The following is a 16,343-nucleotide window of genomic DNA, read 5'->3' as shown; positions in this document are numbered from 1 at the left end:
GGAGGAGAATGCCGGGGGCTGAGTTCTGGCATCTCAGCAAGGTATGTGAAGTGCTCCCTTGCTGAAATGAGGTGTGATGCCTGGATGCTGCAGCCTGCACCCGTCTGTGACACTGACAGCAGCGAGGCCAGCTTCATACATAACGATCTCCCTCTCCTCCTGTCCCTGCCACACTTCGCTTGATTCATACAGACTGTGGCAGGCTTTACAATCAACCCAAATCCTCACAGTAAAGCATATTACAGTGAGGCTTTAGATTGATTATAAAGGCTGCCACAGTCAGAGAGTGAGATGAAAGAAGAAATGACTACAGGAACTTCGCTGTGTCCAGAGTCCGGACACCTGCTCCTGAAGCCTGCCTGTCTGCCTGCCAGGTCTGAACTTCTCTGTAATGTCTGTTTAGTGGGGGAACAGGCAGATAAGGGATAACTGTGATAGGAGGGACAGGAGGCATAATTGTTATGGGTCATAGGAGCGATTATAGAGATGGGGGACAGGAAGTATTATGTATGAAAACAATTATAATTAATGTATGATGGGGGGGGCGCAAAAAAAAAATCTGCAGGGGGGCGCAATATTTCTAGCTACGCCACTGAATCCCGCCTACTGTTATGCTGGCTCTGCCCATTTTTGATTTGGTGCAACCATGAGGCCACTTCCAGAAATTTTCCAGGGCCACTTTTTGTCCCCAATCCGCCTCTGAAATAAGGTCTATGATATAATCTATGAAACAATGTGCTGGAGATTAACCAGAAATCTAAACAGGAAAATGAGTTATGGGTGGGTGAGAAAAAGGTCCCGTGGGTGCATAAACAATTTGCTCGAGTGATTGTAGAGTAATCCTTCTAAAGATATTTTTAAAAATAGAAATCGTCCTTCTGGATCACTGTTGGAACATTTGGATCCCCTAATTTTCAGTGAGTCTCTTGTAAAAAGACCACGAGGGCAACATTTCCTAACATGTCTTAATACTTTATTTTAATTGGCATATTCAAGCCTCCGACATTCCAAGAGATCAGTTTCAGATGATTCTTAGTGACCGTAGAACTAGCCATACATGTTATAAATTAGCCAATCTCCATCTGGGGATAACTGAAAATCCTCACGCATGTCACAGCAAGCAGGCACAAATATATGAAAAAATAGTAATAATGAAATATATATCTGCAATAGCCATACGCGTGTAAAAAAAACATAAATGAAAAAATAAATCATAAAACCTGTCAGTTTTAGTAAATTTGTCAGAACCAAAATGGAGAACCACAGCAGCTGCCTCAATTTGTAGTTGATACAGAGCAGAATGGAAAGGTAACGGAAATAGAACAATAATAGCCAATAGCTATCAAAGCTATCATTCCTGCAAATCCCCATGTATATTTTTATATAAAACAGTATAGCAAAAGTAACAACAAAAAAGAGTGAACATGCATTATTTACATTTAGTAAATCTGAACGTTAAGAATAATAAAGCTACTGTAAAGAATATTTAGCACCATACTAGTGATCAGTCATTATCCTACATGGATATATGGGTATAATCAGGTGAAATGGACGAGATATAATCCTGGGCTACGGCCGGAGTATACAGAGTATTTAAGTAAAACGGCTTATTATCCTTAATAATTCTTAAATTTGCTGGATACAATAAAGCAAAATTGATGCCTTTTATTAAACAAACCCTTGCAAATAGGTAAAAATGCTTCTCACCTTGCAGAGACTTGTAAAGAAAAATCTTGGAACATGAGTAACTTGAGTCTTCATAAGAAAGTCCATCAAATTTGCAGATCTGGACTTTGTCCAAATAGTTGAGAAGCCTGAAGATTACAGGTAAAGGCCGTTTTTGGGTGGATTGGTGGTCCGATCATATGCGGTGGGCTCGTTCCACTTGTAAAGGGATGAGCTAATGGGACAAGCCAAAGCCTCAGGTAACCAGGTGGAGACCAGTGCGTGAAGACCTTCTGGTTTTATAGTTTCCAGAACACCGGTTAGATGAATATTGTTCTGCAGGTTGCGATTCTATAAGTCCTCTAATTTGACGCTGAGCCACAAGTGTCGCGTCTTGAGTCTGCAATGTGGTTTTTGCTTTGTGAAGTTGTCAGAGATCTCTTTGGCCCATTGAACCACCAATAGGGGGCTGTATTTGGCTTGATCAAATAAATCTTTAAATGGTTCCTCTCTGGGAGGGGTGGTGGAAGGTGAGGAAGTTATATACCCATTAAAAAATGATAGTTAGAAGCTGGTTGGTACATTATTTCCACTTTATCTCTCTCCAAAGCTTAGTACATAGACTCCTGAGTGAGTATCTTTCTGTCCATTGTAAACACATTATTCCTGAACATCTTGCTGTGATTTTCTTCTTGTGTTTGTCTTGCAGGCTATGACACTGTGGAAACCATATAAGAACAATATACATTATTAGCAAGAATTTCAAAATATTATTGTCAGATGTAGTTGCTGCATCAGAGGGTTGCAGAGGCACATTTGGTGATGGCTGGGGCACACTTGGGGTGATGAGAGAGGGCGCACTTGGAGAGGGATGGGACAAAAGCACACTTGGGGAAGAATCGGTCAAACCTGGGAAAGGGATGGGGACAGATTTGCATTTGGGGCAAGAGGAGGCAGTGGAACACTTGGGCAGACAGATTATGCCTTTGGGGGGCCCAGGTCACATTAGACAGGGGGGCCCCCTCCCACTTGTCATTACTAGCCTCAAACTGCACTGGAGAATATTACATGGGAAAATAATAAACACAGAGTAAAGGCAGTATAGACTTGGTCAATAGGTAACTGCAGGGTGGAGGATTGATGTATCTATACCACATGAAAAGCCTGTTTGTCCCTCTGAACATTACTCTGTAGAAGACCTCACAGGCTCAGAGCTGCCTCTGATTAAAAACCCTCCCATGACGAGGACGCTGCTGACTTCCATGGGCCTGAAAAGCATGTGATGAGCGCCATCAATCAGAGCTCAGCACAAGCTTCTCAGCCTCTGACCTCTTGTGCAAAATCTCATGGGCCAACTTCCAGTAATGTGCAGTCAGTGTGCCTTGGCTCCCAATGTTCAGCACCATTAATAATTGTCAGATAGGTGAAGCTACAGCACTACCCCACTCCCATGCACAAAACCTTTCGCTAAAAAAAAAATATATTTTTAAATACATGCTGGCCTCAGGGAGCCCTAGATAGAGGCCCTGCACTTGGGGAGGGATGGGAACAGAGGAATACATGGGTAAAGCTGGTGATACACCTATACATTTATTGACTAATCTGGTTGGTTTGAACAAAAATCGGTACTTATGTAATATCTGGGCTCCCATTTTTCTTATGAGACCGCGTCCCCTCGCCACGCTTCGGGCACGGTGGCTCGCTGCGCTCGCCACACTATATAAAATCAACTCCATGCGTAGTTGAATAGTAGGGGTATGAAAAAATGGGGTACATTTAACATGGGAGCCCAGATAATACATAAGTACCCAAAAATCTGGTAATGAATGAATGACTGTTTTGGACAGTTTTCCAGCAATTCAAAGCAAATGGTCAACTGTCATTTTCTCCCATAAGTTACCAGAGTTTGGTTCCAACCAGCCAGACCGGACAATACATCTTTAGGCATATGGCCAGCTTAAGTTGTGCATGCTTCTTACTGCGACTGTATATGACAGACACAGCAGATCCATAAATGGAAGGATATAAGTAGAGAGGGAGAATTGAGGTTGGCAAATATGGGAAGGCCACCAGAAAGCCAGTTGACACAGACAGTCACTATTAGAGGGTGTTGGTGGTGTAACTATAGAGGGTGCAGGGGATGCAACTGCTATGTGGTCTGGTGTCCAGCAGGCTATCCCCTGCACCCTCCTGAAGACCAGCATCCAGCAGGCTATCCCCTGCACCCTCTTGAAGTTTTTTTTATTCATTCTTTTTTTTTAAACTTTGTCCCCCCCCTACCTGGTCAGCAACTGTGTGCTCCTCCCCACCTGACCTCTCCTGCTGCTGGTGCCAACACAAAGGCAGATAAGAAGAAGATCTGGCTGCACCGAAAAGAAGGAGACCTGGCCATGCCGGGGAAAAGAATGGGCAGGTGGGATAGCAGGAGACTGGGTGCCGCATGAGACCTGGGCGCACCGAGGAGCAGAAGACCTGGAGGCTGCAATGACCTGTGAAGATGGAGTCCTGGCGGCAGCATTGAATGGGTAGCAGGAGTCCAGTGACAATGAAGGTAGACAACTTTTACTGTTGACGGAGTGGAGGGGACAGACTGAGGTATGGGTGGGGGGCTGGGGTGCATGGAGTGGGTTAACTAGATGCCTGTCACAGCCTGGTTCTCCATCTCTCCTCTTTTTCTCTCCTCCTCCCCTCCTGGTATCCCCCATCTCTGTTGTATCCCCCAACAGCCACCCTCTTTTTCTCTCACTCCTCATACCTCTTTTTTTATCGCCCCACCCTAATCTCTCTTTTGCTCACTCCCTCCATTGCTTCCTCCCTTCCTTCCACCCTCACTTCTTTCCACCCTCCCTTCCCTCCTTCCACCCTCCTTCCCTTGCTTACTCCCTCACTCGCTTCCTTCATTTCTTCCTCCCTTGCTTCCCTCGTACCGCCCTCCTTCCCTTGCTTACTCCCTCCCTTTCTTCCTCTTTCACTTTCTTCCTCCTTCCCTTCCTCGCTTTTTTCCTCCCTCCCTCGATTTCTTACTCCCTTGCTTCCTTCCTCCCTCGCTTCCCTCCTTCCGCCCTCCTTCCCTTGCTCACTCCCTCTCTTTGTTCCTCCCTCGCTTCCTTCCTCCCATCCTTACTCCCTCCCTTCCTTCCTCCTACCCTTACTCCCTCCCTTCCTTCCTCCCTCGCTTCCTTCCTCCCACCCTTACTCCCTCCCTTCCTTCCCCCCTCGCTTCCTTCCTTCCTCCCTCTCTCATCGCTCTCTCTCTTTCCTGCACCTCCTTGCCTGCTCCTTCCCTCTCTCACTCCCTGTGTCTGCACCTTTCTCCTCCTGGTACTCTTTCTCTTTTTTTTTCATCCCTGACAATCTCTCTTATACCTGCTTACACTCTCCCTTTATCTCTCTTGCATCTACTTATCTTTCTCCTCTCTTTTTCTCTTTCCTGTGCGTTTCTCTTACTGTATCTTTCTCCCGCTCCTCTTTCATTTTCACTTAGTCTCTCTTTTTCCATAAAGCTCTTCCCTTACCACCCCTCTCTCTTTTTTCTCTATCTCTTTCCCTGACAAACTTTTTGTTGCTCACTCTTTCTTCTGCTCCACCTAAGTGGCATTATAGTGACAATACCTGGGGGCCCTTTCAAGATTTTGTTATGGGTCCCACAGAGTTCTGGTTACCCCCCTGGAGGGTGTACAGGGGCATGCAACTCCAGTGATCCCATCTAATGCCTTTCTGCCCTTATGTGGCATACACTCGGGCAAAGGCCCTTATTCTAGTTAACTCGGTCCCCCGTTCGTTCGCACAGGGGACCGATGTTTTACTAGTGTGCATATGCTGGGTGTGAATGGGCACGGCGAAGTGCTAGTTCAGAGTCCCCTCCACACTTACCAGTGATGGGCAGGGTACATGGGGTGCTGGCGAGGGGACACGCCCATGGGAATGCCCAGCATTTCATGGGTGTTCCCATGAAAACGCTGGGCGTTCCCATGAAAATTAGGGAGTGAAGCGGCTGCCAGGGGTGGATATCAGCTGCCCACCCTGTTTGTGTACAAACCTGAGAGTGTCTTTGTATTGCATGCTTGTTCCAAATCATTCGATGGTCGAATGATTTGGTCCCCGCACCCAAGGCTGCGAATGGATGTTTATGCAAAACATCCATACGCAGCCGTGCGGGCAAATTTGGCGAATGAGGGGGTCGGGGGGCTGTGCATGGGGTTGACAGCATTTAATCCTCTCATAACGGTGCGAACTTCACAGAATAAGGCCCAAAGTGAGGACTATTTCTAAGCAATTTGACTAGATCGCTTAGAAATTAAGCACAGGCGTTCTGTGTGTATGCCCCCCTGTGCATGCAGTATAAATCTAGTCATCGCCAGAACACTGCCCATGACAGATAGCTCAGCTCGCAACTTACCGAGTCCCAGAGTGCCTACCCCAGTGAATCCTTGCTTCCCCCTCCCCGCCACCATATCCCCTCGCATCCATGCAAGGGGATGTTTTATGAAAACACATCCCCTCGCATGTGTCCGCAGTTAGTCAGTGACCATCAAATGATTTATCCTGGGCTTGCAAAATATAAGTCAGTGGAGACTGACTGATATTTTCAGGTGCCGGGACGAAGCCAGGCCAGAGGCTGATGTCATTGGACGCCAGCCGCCCGCTCCCGGCACACTCTGTCCACCCGCATTTGCATGTCCCATCGCCGCCACCACCTCCTCCTGCTGCGAACAGCCAGTTGACAGTGTAAATCGCTGAGGCTGTTCGCAGTTGGGGTTTGCACATGTGCACAAATGTGCATGCGCAAACCAGAATCATCCCCTAAGATTCAGAGAGAGAGAAAGAGAGAGAAAGTGGACAGAAGTAACCGCAAATCAGCTCTTAACTGCCATATAATACCTCCCAATGGATTTTTGCGGGACAGGCCTTTTTTTTTTGGGACTTCCGATAGCAGTATTCCACACAAATCCATTGAAAAATGACAGGAGCTGGTTGGTTGGAAGTTTATCTCTGTCCTTTTTATTTCTTAGGCTTAGTACATAGGCCTTTAGGATCCAAGAAAAATAACCTCACTAATAGTATTATTTTTATATTGGTACTTATATGGATGATAAAACAGTAACAGCTCATGGAATATAGATTTTTACCTGATGGGAATTAGACTGATGAAGGCAATGGAGCAGATTACGATGAAACTGAATCCACTAAACCAGTTTAGTGTAACTTGGTAAATCTCAATAAATGCTGTGGAAGCTGCCACAGCAACAACTCCCATGACCATCTGCAGCACTGCAAACACTTTTCCTGTGAAGCAACAAATGAAAGAGCATGTAACAGATAAACGCATAGGCCCTTATTATCTGATTGCAGTACAAATTTTTTTGGGAAAATGGGCAAAACCATGTGCACTGCAGGTGGGGCAGATGTAACATGTGCAGAGAGAGTTACATTTGGGTGGTGTGTGTTGAAACTGAAATCTAAATTGCAGTGTAAAAATAATGCAGCCAGTATTTACCCTGCACAGAAACAAAATAACACCCAAATCTCTCTGCACATGTTACATCTGCCCCACCTGCAGTGCACATGGTTTTTCCCATTTTCCAAACAAATTTATACTGCGATCACATCTGAATTTAATAGGATGAGAGATTTAGAAAGTAAGAAATTTCCAGTTTTTTTAAAGCGGCAATCATTTCCACTTAAAAATCAAACTGCAAAAAAGGTCAGCACAAGCTAAATGCCAACATGGCTATGGTCGACATGAGGGTTTTTTTTATAATTTTTTTATAGCCTTTTCATACTTTACCATCCGTATGGACTCATTGAGAATGGTAAAGTGTGCCGAGTGCAGCGGTAGTGGAGCGAGGCACCTGGCCTGAAGCACAGCCAGCAAAGCGAGTCAACACTGACAGTAAAAAAATTTAAAATTTCACGTCAACCGATTCAGACAACTGTCAGACCTAGACATTGTCAAACTAGACATTCTCGACATAATATATAACAACCCAAATTTACAATATTATTCCAAGTTCTCAATCTCTAAGGGGATAAAAAAAATGGGATGCTGAATGCATCCCTGCAGTCATGATGTCGGCATTGACTATACCGATGCTGATATTTTGACTACAGCTGGATCACCAGTGGCAGAATCCCAATCTCAATTAGGATCACGACTGCCAGGATGCCGAAGGTAAGTATACTGGGGATCGATACCCCAGGCCGGGGAAGAGTAGGGTTGGGGATTTTAGGTTAAGTTGTGGATGCAGGAAGGTTAGGGTTATGCTACGGGTGCCACAGTAGCCCTGTAAACAACCTGCTGCCAACAGCAGGCCTATGCCTCATGTGCCTAATGGGAAATCTGGAACTGACCTTTACCCTATTCCCCACACCATACCACCTAAACCTAACCCCCCTGCACTGCAGCCTAACCCACCCTTCCAAGTGAGTAACCCTAACTCTCCCTTCCCGCAGCCTAACCCTAACCAGCCCCCCACCCCCCAGGTCAGCCCTAAGTACCAGTCTGACACACATGGTCCCCGCCATACGTACTTTCAGAATCCTGGCATTCAGAATTCCAGTGCAAAAAAAGTTGCATGTAAATATGGCACATCAAGTGTCAAATCGGATGAAAGGACACTCCTGGGAGCTACCGGGGGGAGTTCAAGGGAAATCGGATGCGAAAAGGCAGCTGTGATGTGACTGACCACTGCAATTCCAATGTATCTTATGTGCAGCAGGTTCAATTGCTGGATCCGATCTGATGCGCACAGGAAAGCACATGCCTTCAAGTTAATGTTCTGGAGGGTAATAAGGTTCCTTAAATGGTAAGGGGACATAACTGAAAAAATGCGATGGTTCTATATTACAATATAAATTCAAACCACAATTGCCCTTTACTAGAATACTTTTGATTGCTTAATAGAGTTCTACCATAATATCGGGACTTTTTGGTCATTTAAATTTCATTTTTATTTTGCATATTTGTTTTGGATGTGTTATAAAAGATAAAAACATGTACTTTGTACGACTCACCATATGATGACTCTTTGGTATATTTTGATAACATGGCCCTGATAGTTGGCAAGGGGATCAGAGAAAACATCATCACAACTCTGGCTGAAAAACAATGTGAATTATAAATTGGGTATAAAATGCACTTGATGTTTTTTTTTATTATAGACCCAATTATGTAATTGCGTGTAAATTACAGGTAGCACCAGGATTTTAGCTAATTGTAGGGCTAATTCAGGTAGATTGATATATAGAGAAAATGCAGTGTACAGCAAGTAAAAAGCTGCTAGCCAGAAGGAGAGAATGAACACCCCTAGTCAAATGATGCATCGCTAATCACCATGCATTTGTAAATGCATCTGCCGATCCCAGAACATCAAAGAGTACTTGCCATCTGAGCAAATGTGAGTAAAGGCCCATACACACTGGGCCACTTTGACCTGAAAGTCGCTCAAAACAGCAGGTTTGAGCGGCTTTCAGCTCAAAGCCGCCCCGTGTGTATGCCCCGGCGGTGAGCGTTATACCAGCAGATCAGCGGCTTTCAGGACGGCTTTGCATAGCGCTCCGCTATGCAACGCCGTCCTCCCCCTTCCGTCGGCGCCGGGCCAGGGGAAAGCGCTCAGTGTGTATGCACTGAGCGGCTTTCCCCCCATCGATGAATCCGATCATCGCTGTCCATACACGCTGTGCATAGTCGCCCAGTGTCTATGGACCTTAAATTTGAGGCTTCCACTCATCTGCGACTGAGACAGGCTGGAAGTGCTCTTTGTTGACCTCACAAACCCTCCTCAAAAATGGATGGTGTATCCCACAAACTGCGCCTCAGTCCAACCACTATTGGAAAATGATATCTGTGTGGGGTTTTTCCTTACCCCTTCACCAAACATGCACACACAACAATAGATACAATAACTTATCCAGCACCAAAATGCTGTGCTGATGATTCCTTATTTCTCTCCAATCTACCTGAATGGATTCAGTATGAAAAACCGGCGGTCGGGATCCCAGCGTTCAAAATCCCGACGCCGGAATCCCGACCGCCGAATTACCGACGGGGGGGGGGGCGGCGTGGATCGCCCCCCCCCCCTTACGTGCTCGCTGCGCTCGCCACACAGCGGGCCTGGTGCCTTGCTACGCTCGGCACGCTAATTTATTCTCCCTCCAGGGGTGTTGTGGACACCCACGGAGGGAGAAACTGTCGGGATTTTGGCGGTCGGGATTCCGGCGTCGGGATTCTGAACACCGGGCTCCCGGCCGCCGGGATTTAAACTGCATCCCACCTGAATATCTCCAAAGACGATATTAATGGATCCAGTGATTGGTCATATGATACTACAGAAACCAGAGCGCATATACAAAAAATCTGTGACCATCAGTTCTAATTTAGCAACCACAAAACCAATTACAACAATTAAGTCAAAGGGATTTTAAGGTGTGGGGTATACATCGATAGTAGAAATATTAAAGGGTATTCTAATAAAATAAGCTAATTAGATTGGACTTCATTACTTGTAATTCCAAAAACATGTTGTACGGCATACAATGTTCCTGTGATATTTGGTACATTGGCCATAGGGTTGCCACCTCATCCTTTTAATTCTGGACACATATTAATTACACAGGTTCTGTGGCTGATTAAAACCAGGTGAAATGGAGTCTTGAAGTCAGCCAGCCACAGAACCTGTGTAAGTAATATGTGTCCAGAATTAAATGGATAAGTTGGTAACCCTAATTGGCCGTACATCTAGGCATGCTGGGTTGTGTAGTTTCACAACAGATGGATGGCCACAGTTTGGACATGCCTAGGGCATTGAAAAATCGGTTCAGGGAGGATCTCCAGAATATTAAAAGAGGGCTGGCAACGCATTCCTTATCTGACCACTTCAATAAGAGTCACCAGTGCTCCCCCTAAGCAATTAAGATATTCTGCAGGCTGAGATGGATTAAGGGACACTAAAGAAAAGTAGAAATGGAACTATATATAATTTCAGCACTTTACAACCAGGGGGTCTCAATCTCAATTTCAAGATTAAGTGGTTTTTATAAACTGGTCTTATCGGATTACTTGTATATGATTTTAATGCCTGTTATTTGTTGATTCTAGAAATGTAAGGGATACAAACGGAGCTTCCCCGAGTTTCTATGACAACCATAAATAAACCAACCAAATGAATCAGAGCGGGACATGTGATCAGCCAGGAGTGGAAATATAGGGATGATGTCATCACGCATCCATTTGTAGCATGTTGTCCTGGAAGTATAAAGCTGTATAGCTATCAGCTGCCCACGGTGCATGATTAAGGACAGGGCTTTAAGGAAGGGATTGCTAAGGAAATCCATCACACATTCAGACCTTGAAATGACTCCTGATGGAGTTGTAACGCGTCTGAAGAAGAGGGGTGTCTGGTGACAGCAACCACATAGTGTTACAGTCAATGTTCCCTCTAATTTTACAAAGGCTGTGTGCGGCAAAAGATTTTGGCTGTGCAACTTTGGAAGGAAATTTTAATTTTTTGTGCGCCACTTATATATAACTGGAAAATGACGTTCAGCATTTGTGTTAACTTTACTTCAAAATGATATTAAACATTTAAACATTCAAAACACAGCACACAATGTAGTTAATGGGTGAAACACACATTAATTGAGTCCACAACTGCAAAAAGGGACCACTGCTGCTCTGTGTGCTCTGTTGTAATGTCTGTGCGCACACTCGTCGAGTTGTGTGCGTGCGCACGCGCACACAGCTTAGAGGGAACACTGGTTACAGTGTTTACATTGGTATACAGAGATCTCAGTGCACTGCTGTTTATGCACATATGAACCCCAAAGTGCTAGGGACCTGCTCGACAAGGTGATCTCAGTATTGGTGGGCAAGTTAATATCTTTGGCAAAAAATATATGCTAACAACCTCTTATAATCTTTTAAATAAAACAAAAAGTAATGTATGTTTTTACTTGGTGATAACTTATATCCGACAAAAAGAATAAAAATTAATTATTCATTCAATTAACGGTGGAGTGGTAACAAGTGAAAACTATCGTCTGCAGTGTCGGTCTAAAAGCAGTAGTATTTCTAGACAAAGACAAGCAATTACCCCACAAAAAGCTTGCGCATCGGACTTGCTGCCCGTCTTGCCAAGGTGATTGTGGGTAAGCAGACAGATGCTTGGTCTTTTTAAGTAAAAGTCACGGATTTTGGTCAATGGTGCTGCACAAATTGCAGAGAGTCTCTGTCTGAGTGCGGCGTCCCGCTGCTCAGACACAGTGTTAGCTTCAGGTACCCCTTTGTAAACTTGCCACGAAGTTGTTGTACAGTGCGGGTTTTCAGAGGTGGTTTACTGGTGGTGCAGCCTAGGGTATGCCAGTGTGCAGTGGGTCTGTTCTACGTGTTACCGCCGCACGCGTGTGGGTCCCACAGCGTGTAGCGGTCCCGGTGTAGCAGCCGTGTGCACTTGAGCGGGTGACAGGATCCGTGACTTTTACTTAAAAAGACCAAGCATCTGTCTGCTTACCCACAATCACCTTGGCAAGACGGGCAGCAAGTCCGATGCGCAAGCTTTTTGTGGGGTAATTGCTTGTCTTTGTCTAGAAATACTACTGCTTTTAGACCGACACTGCAGACGATAGTTTTCACTTGTTACCACTTCACCGTTAATTGAATGAATAATTAATTTTTATTCTTTTTGTCGGATATAAGTTATCACCAAGTAAAAACATTTCCTTTTCAATTTACATAACTGTGTCCGATATCATTTATACCTATACTCATACTTATACTCGCATCTGTAGTCACATCTGATTACACGTACACCAGGGCAAAGCTCAGCACTAATCCCCATTATTCTCTATGATTACCATTTTCAGTATAGTTTGAGTCAGACTATACTTAAGTGCTTTGAAGCTAGCCCGACCAGGGAGCACTCAGTGCGCAGGTACACCCCCAACCTCCAAAAAGTAATGTATATTATGGACCAGATGTACTTAGCTTGAAAAGTGATAAAATAGAGAGTGATAAACCACCAGCCAATCAGCTGCTAACTGCCATGTTACAGGCTGTGTTTGAAAAATGACAGGTAGGAGCTGATTGGTTGGTGGTTTATCAGTCTTCTAAGCTTAGTACACCTCGCTACTATGTGAAGAGTAATTAATGCATAGTGCTCCTGCATCTCTTGCATACTGGTAAACATAGCAGCTACTTAAGGTGGATCGATGTATATGTAGATTATTTCGGTGACACATTGGATATGATAGATTAGCAATTTTACTTAAGTGAAGGCGTGCATCTGAGGATTGCCTCAAATTCAAAATGATTTCAGAAATGTTTAGGCGTGCTATTTATTTGTCAATAAAACATTTTAGTGTTTCATGCAGTTTAGTGTCTCTGTGTCTGCAGTCTGTATGTAAAATGTAGACTCAACCTATTAATACATTACATTAGTAGCACTATATTTCAATAAATATTTAGAAGAGTGCCGAAATGTTCCCACAGTCTGAAGTACATGATTCATTGCTATTGTCATCTTTTGTGTTCGACCATTTTCAAATCCTGAAGTGCAGTATAATGTAATAAAGCAGTCATTATAAAATAATTAACCATATTATAATTAACTGTAATTTTAGCAGGCTACCAAATGTATCCATGGGCCAGAGGAGACGGCATACATACAGTCTCTGTACTGGCAACCTCCTGTCTTATGGGGCCTACACATGGGGTGATTTCAGGGCATTCTAAGAGATGCACCTACATCGCTCTGTGTGTAGGGGCCATAGCGATGCATGGCCTTTGCAACGCTATCGCACAGTGATAGCACCAGAGACCACTGGCCCTGACAGATCGCTCAGCACACAGCACTGAAACATTGCTGTACAGCACTGTGTGCTGAGCCATCTTGGTGAGTGATCTGACCGATCTACATTGCTCAGATAGCTCAGCAGTATCGCGCCGTGTGTAGGCCTCATTACAGGTGGCAGGGGAGAAGACTCTGACACAGTGCCAATGTGCAAATCATACAACCACCTAGTTAAATGTCATCCATTAGAAGTGCGACCAAGATTAATTTCACTTTGAATTGCACTGAGGGGGTCATTCTACATCACACGCTCCCCCCCTGTGTTTGCGCGTGGGAGCAATGTTTTCTTTCTGCGTATGAGCATAATGTTTTATGCATATGTGCAGGGTCGCTGGGCGAATGGACTCGGCGATTTACAAAGTCTCCGACCCATTTGGCCGGGGCAGTGTGGGCGTGGGGCAGCTGGCCCGGGTGTCACCCATGGGAACACCCAGCATTTCATGGACGTCCCCATGAAAATGCTGGACGTTCCCATGGAAATTCGGGCGGGAGGAGATGTGCCAGGGGCTGGCGGCTGATGTCACCTGGGGGGAAATTTACTAAAGGAAATTTGTAAAAAATAGGTGTATTTGTATCCAGAAATACACTTATTATTATTATTATTATTTACTATCCCGAAAATACGGCAATTCGTAGTCGTATTGATAGCACATCAATACGACTACGAATTGCCGTATTTTCGGGATAGTAAATGTCAAAAATAAGTGTATTTCTGGATACAAATACACCTATTTTTTTACAAATTTCCTTTAGTAAATTTCCCCCATGGTGTCAGCCACCCGGCGGAATGGATGCAAATATAACTCAGTCTCCACTGCCTTATATTTGAGTGGCCTGAAGAAATAATTTGATGGTCGGTGACTATTGAATGATTTCTCCACCAGTGGGACTTGCAAGGGGATGTGCCTTCGTGTCACATTCCCTTGCATGGTTGTGAGTGGATACGACCATGGGGGGCGGCGATTTGATGGGGTGATGGGGTGTGCCCTCTGGTACTCAGTAAGCTGTGAGCTTTGCTCCTTACCAAGTCAACCAGAATCAGGGCATGAGTTGGCTTCTGCTCCGGAATATGCTCAATGCAGAAACAAAATCACGACCCCTCTACAGATAGACTTGCATGTGATTTTGCACAAGCCATTTAAAAGTACATATATGTTTAAATGATTTACTTACCAATGTAATAAAGATAGGTCCAATGGACAAAGGCCATTACTATAATTCCTGCACAAAATGAGACCATTCCAAATATGACTAAGTTCAAGTCACAAAGGCACCTGGATAAAACAAAAACTCCTAGGAAACTAGTGATAAAAATCATGTAGGCTGCAGCATTTCCATAACCCACTTCCACAGGTCCCCAGCTTAGTGGACTCTTTAAAACAAAAAAATTAATGACATCTTCAGCGCCATTGACAGCAGAATTATATAAGGTGGCACTTAGAAACAGGAGGTAAATTGTGACTTTAGTTGTAAACATATTAATGTCTGATGTGTTGTATGATCCTCTTCTATTTGACTGGTCAAGGAGCTTGCTATGTTCTGTAAAACCTTGATTAGCCGTTTCTTGATGTACAGTGTGGTCCTCACCCATCCTTGAGGTAGTATCTTCTTGTCTTACTTCAGATTGAGGAATTCTCAATATAAATATGACATACAAGAGACAGAAGGCATATCCTGCTAGGCTACAGGAGATCAGAGCTGTTCCAGGGCGATGTGCAATTTCAAGATGAATGAAGATATGTCCAGAAATTAAGCTGCCAACAAATCCAGCCAATCCAAAGATGCATTCAACGAGGATAAGCCTAAGAGATCTTCTTTTCTCAGAGGAATTTAGTGAGGCCAATGCCATGACTCCAGCCCAGTAAGCTGTGAACCAACCACAAAGACCATTAAAGGCAGCAGTGCCATACATGACTTCTATTGGCCAGTCCCAAAGAATCAAAAAGAGAAGAAATAAGTTAGAAACAAAGTATCCACTGATTGGCACACAAAGAGTTATCTTTCTGTTCATTTTATCACCCATTTTAGCTAGAACATATGCAGATAACAAAGGTGTCAATTTGATGATTAAGTTGTATATAATGTAGAAATTAGAAATAGATTTCTGAAGAACATCCTCATTTGTTGTAAAGTTAGTTGTGTTGTAGAAACCCTTTACTACTAGAAGTAAGCCAGTTTCATAAAAGGAGCTGGATAACTGGCATCCAGCAACTACTGGCTCAATCCAAGTCCTTGCCATCACCATTTTTAAATTGTCTTTAAAGTTCTCTTCCACATTAGCTTATGTTACATGCGCTCATGGTTTCAGTTGGTGAGTTCTGTAGTTAGAACAGTAGTCTGCCAGAGTTTCACATCAAGTTGTTAATTAACTTTCTGTTTAATCTTCAATTTATTTTTAAATCTCCTGTCCCTAAAGCCAGGACATCAGGCATGGGTTGAAATGAAAGAGCTTTAAATGAAGTACTGTAACTTTGCTTTCTTGAGAACTGCAATTATTTGAGGAAGTGTATAGACTTCCTCATTTGACAGAATACTGGGTGGAACAAGGAATAAGGAAGTGGTTTTCATTAACAGAACAACATTTAATATAGAGATGTGCACCAAGCCCATGGTTTGGTGTTGGCTCTGTATTACTGTAACTTTGTGTTTTGATTTTTTTAATCTGTATTTAAAATAAATAAATAAAGAAAACCACAGAAACTGGTTATATGATGTAATCTGGTACTGTTTTAGTTCTTAGCATATTATTATCCTATATAGCTTCCCTTCTGGACTTGTAACTTGGTGGGACTGCTATGCTATTACTGATGCCTGTCCTTGTGCTTCCCTCCT

At 44.0% G+C, this 16,343-nt stretch overlaps 1 protein-coding gene across 1 annotated transcript; it reads right to left on the bottom strand.

Annotated features, from left to right (window-relative positions):
- Nucleotides 1–1,712: 1,712 nt before the first annotated feature.
- On the bottom strand, nucleotides 1,713–15,942 carry LOC146027580 (solute carrier family 46 member 2-like). The gene is made up of 4 exons (XM_083158271.1): nucleotides 14,685–15,942; nucleotides 8,680–8,763; nucleotides 6,795–6,951; nucleotides 1,713–2,383 (listed from the first exon to the last, which is right to left on the bottom strand). The coding sequence occupies exons 1-4, from the start codon at nucleotides 15,754–15,756 to the stop codon at nucleotides 2,326–2,328; spliced, it is 1,371 nt and encodes a 456-aa protein (XP_083014397.1). The 5' UTR covers nucleotides 15,757–15,942; the 3' UTR covers nucleotides 1,713–2,325.
- Between the last annotated feature and the right edge of the window lie 401 nt (nucleotides 15,943–16,343).

The sequence above is a fragment of the Crinia signifera genome, chromosome 1 (genome assembly GCF_055691185.1).
Source record: "Crinia signifera chromosome 1, ASM5569118v1, whole genome shotgun sequence".
In the NCBI taxonomy this organism is placed as follows: Eukaryota; Metazoa; Chordata; class Amphibia; order Anura; family Myobatrachidae; genus Crinia; species Crinia signifera.
The sequence above is the reverse complement of the archived record's forward strand: the minus strand, read 5'-3'. Positions and strand labels throughout refer to the sequence as shown.

What these genes read in the sequence shown, in the direction of transcription:
- LOC146027580 (XM_083158271.1), bottom strand. Translation starts at nt 15,756, where the DNA reads ATGGTGATGGCAAGGACTTGGATTGAGCCAGTAGTTGCTGGATGCCAG. An exon ending in GACCTATCTTTATTACATTG is followed by an intron (nt 8,764 to 14,684) that starts GTAAGTAAATCA and finishes ATTGTTTTTCAG; the next exon opens with CCAGAGTTGTGATGATGTTT. An exon ending in ATCAGTCTAATTCCCATCAG is followed by an intron (nt 2,384 to 6,794) that starts GTAAAAATCTAT and finishes TGGTTTCCACAG; the next exon opens with TGTCATAGCCTGCAAGACAA.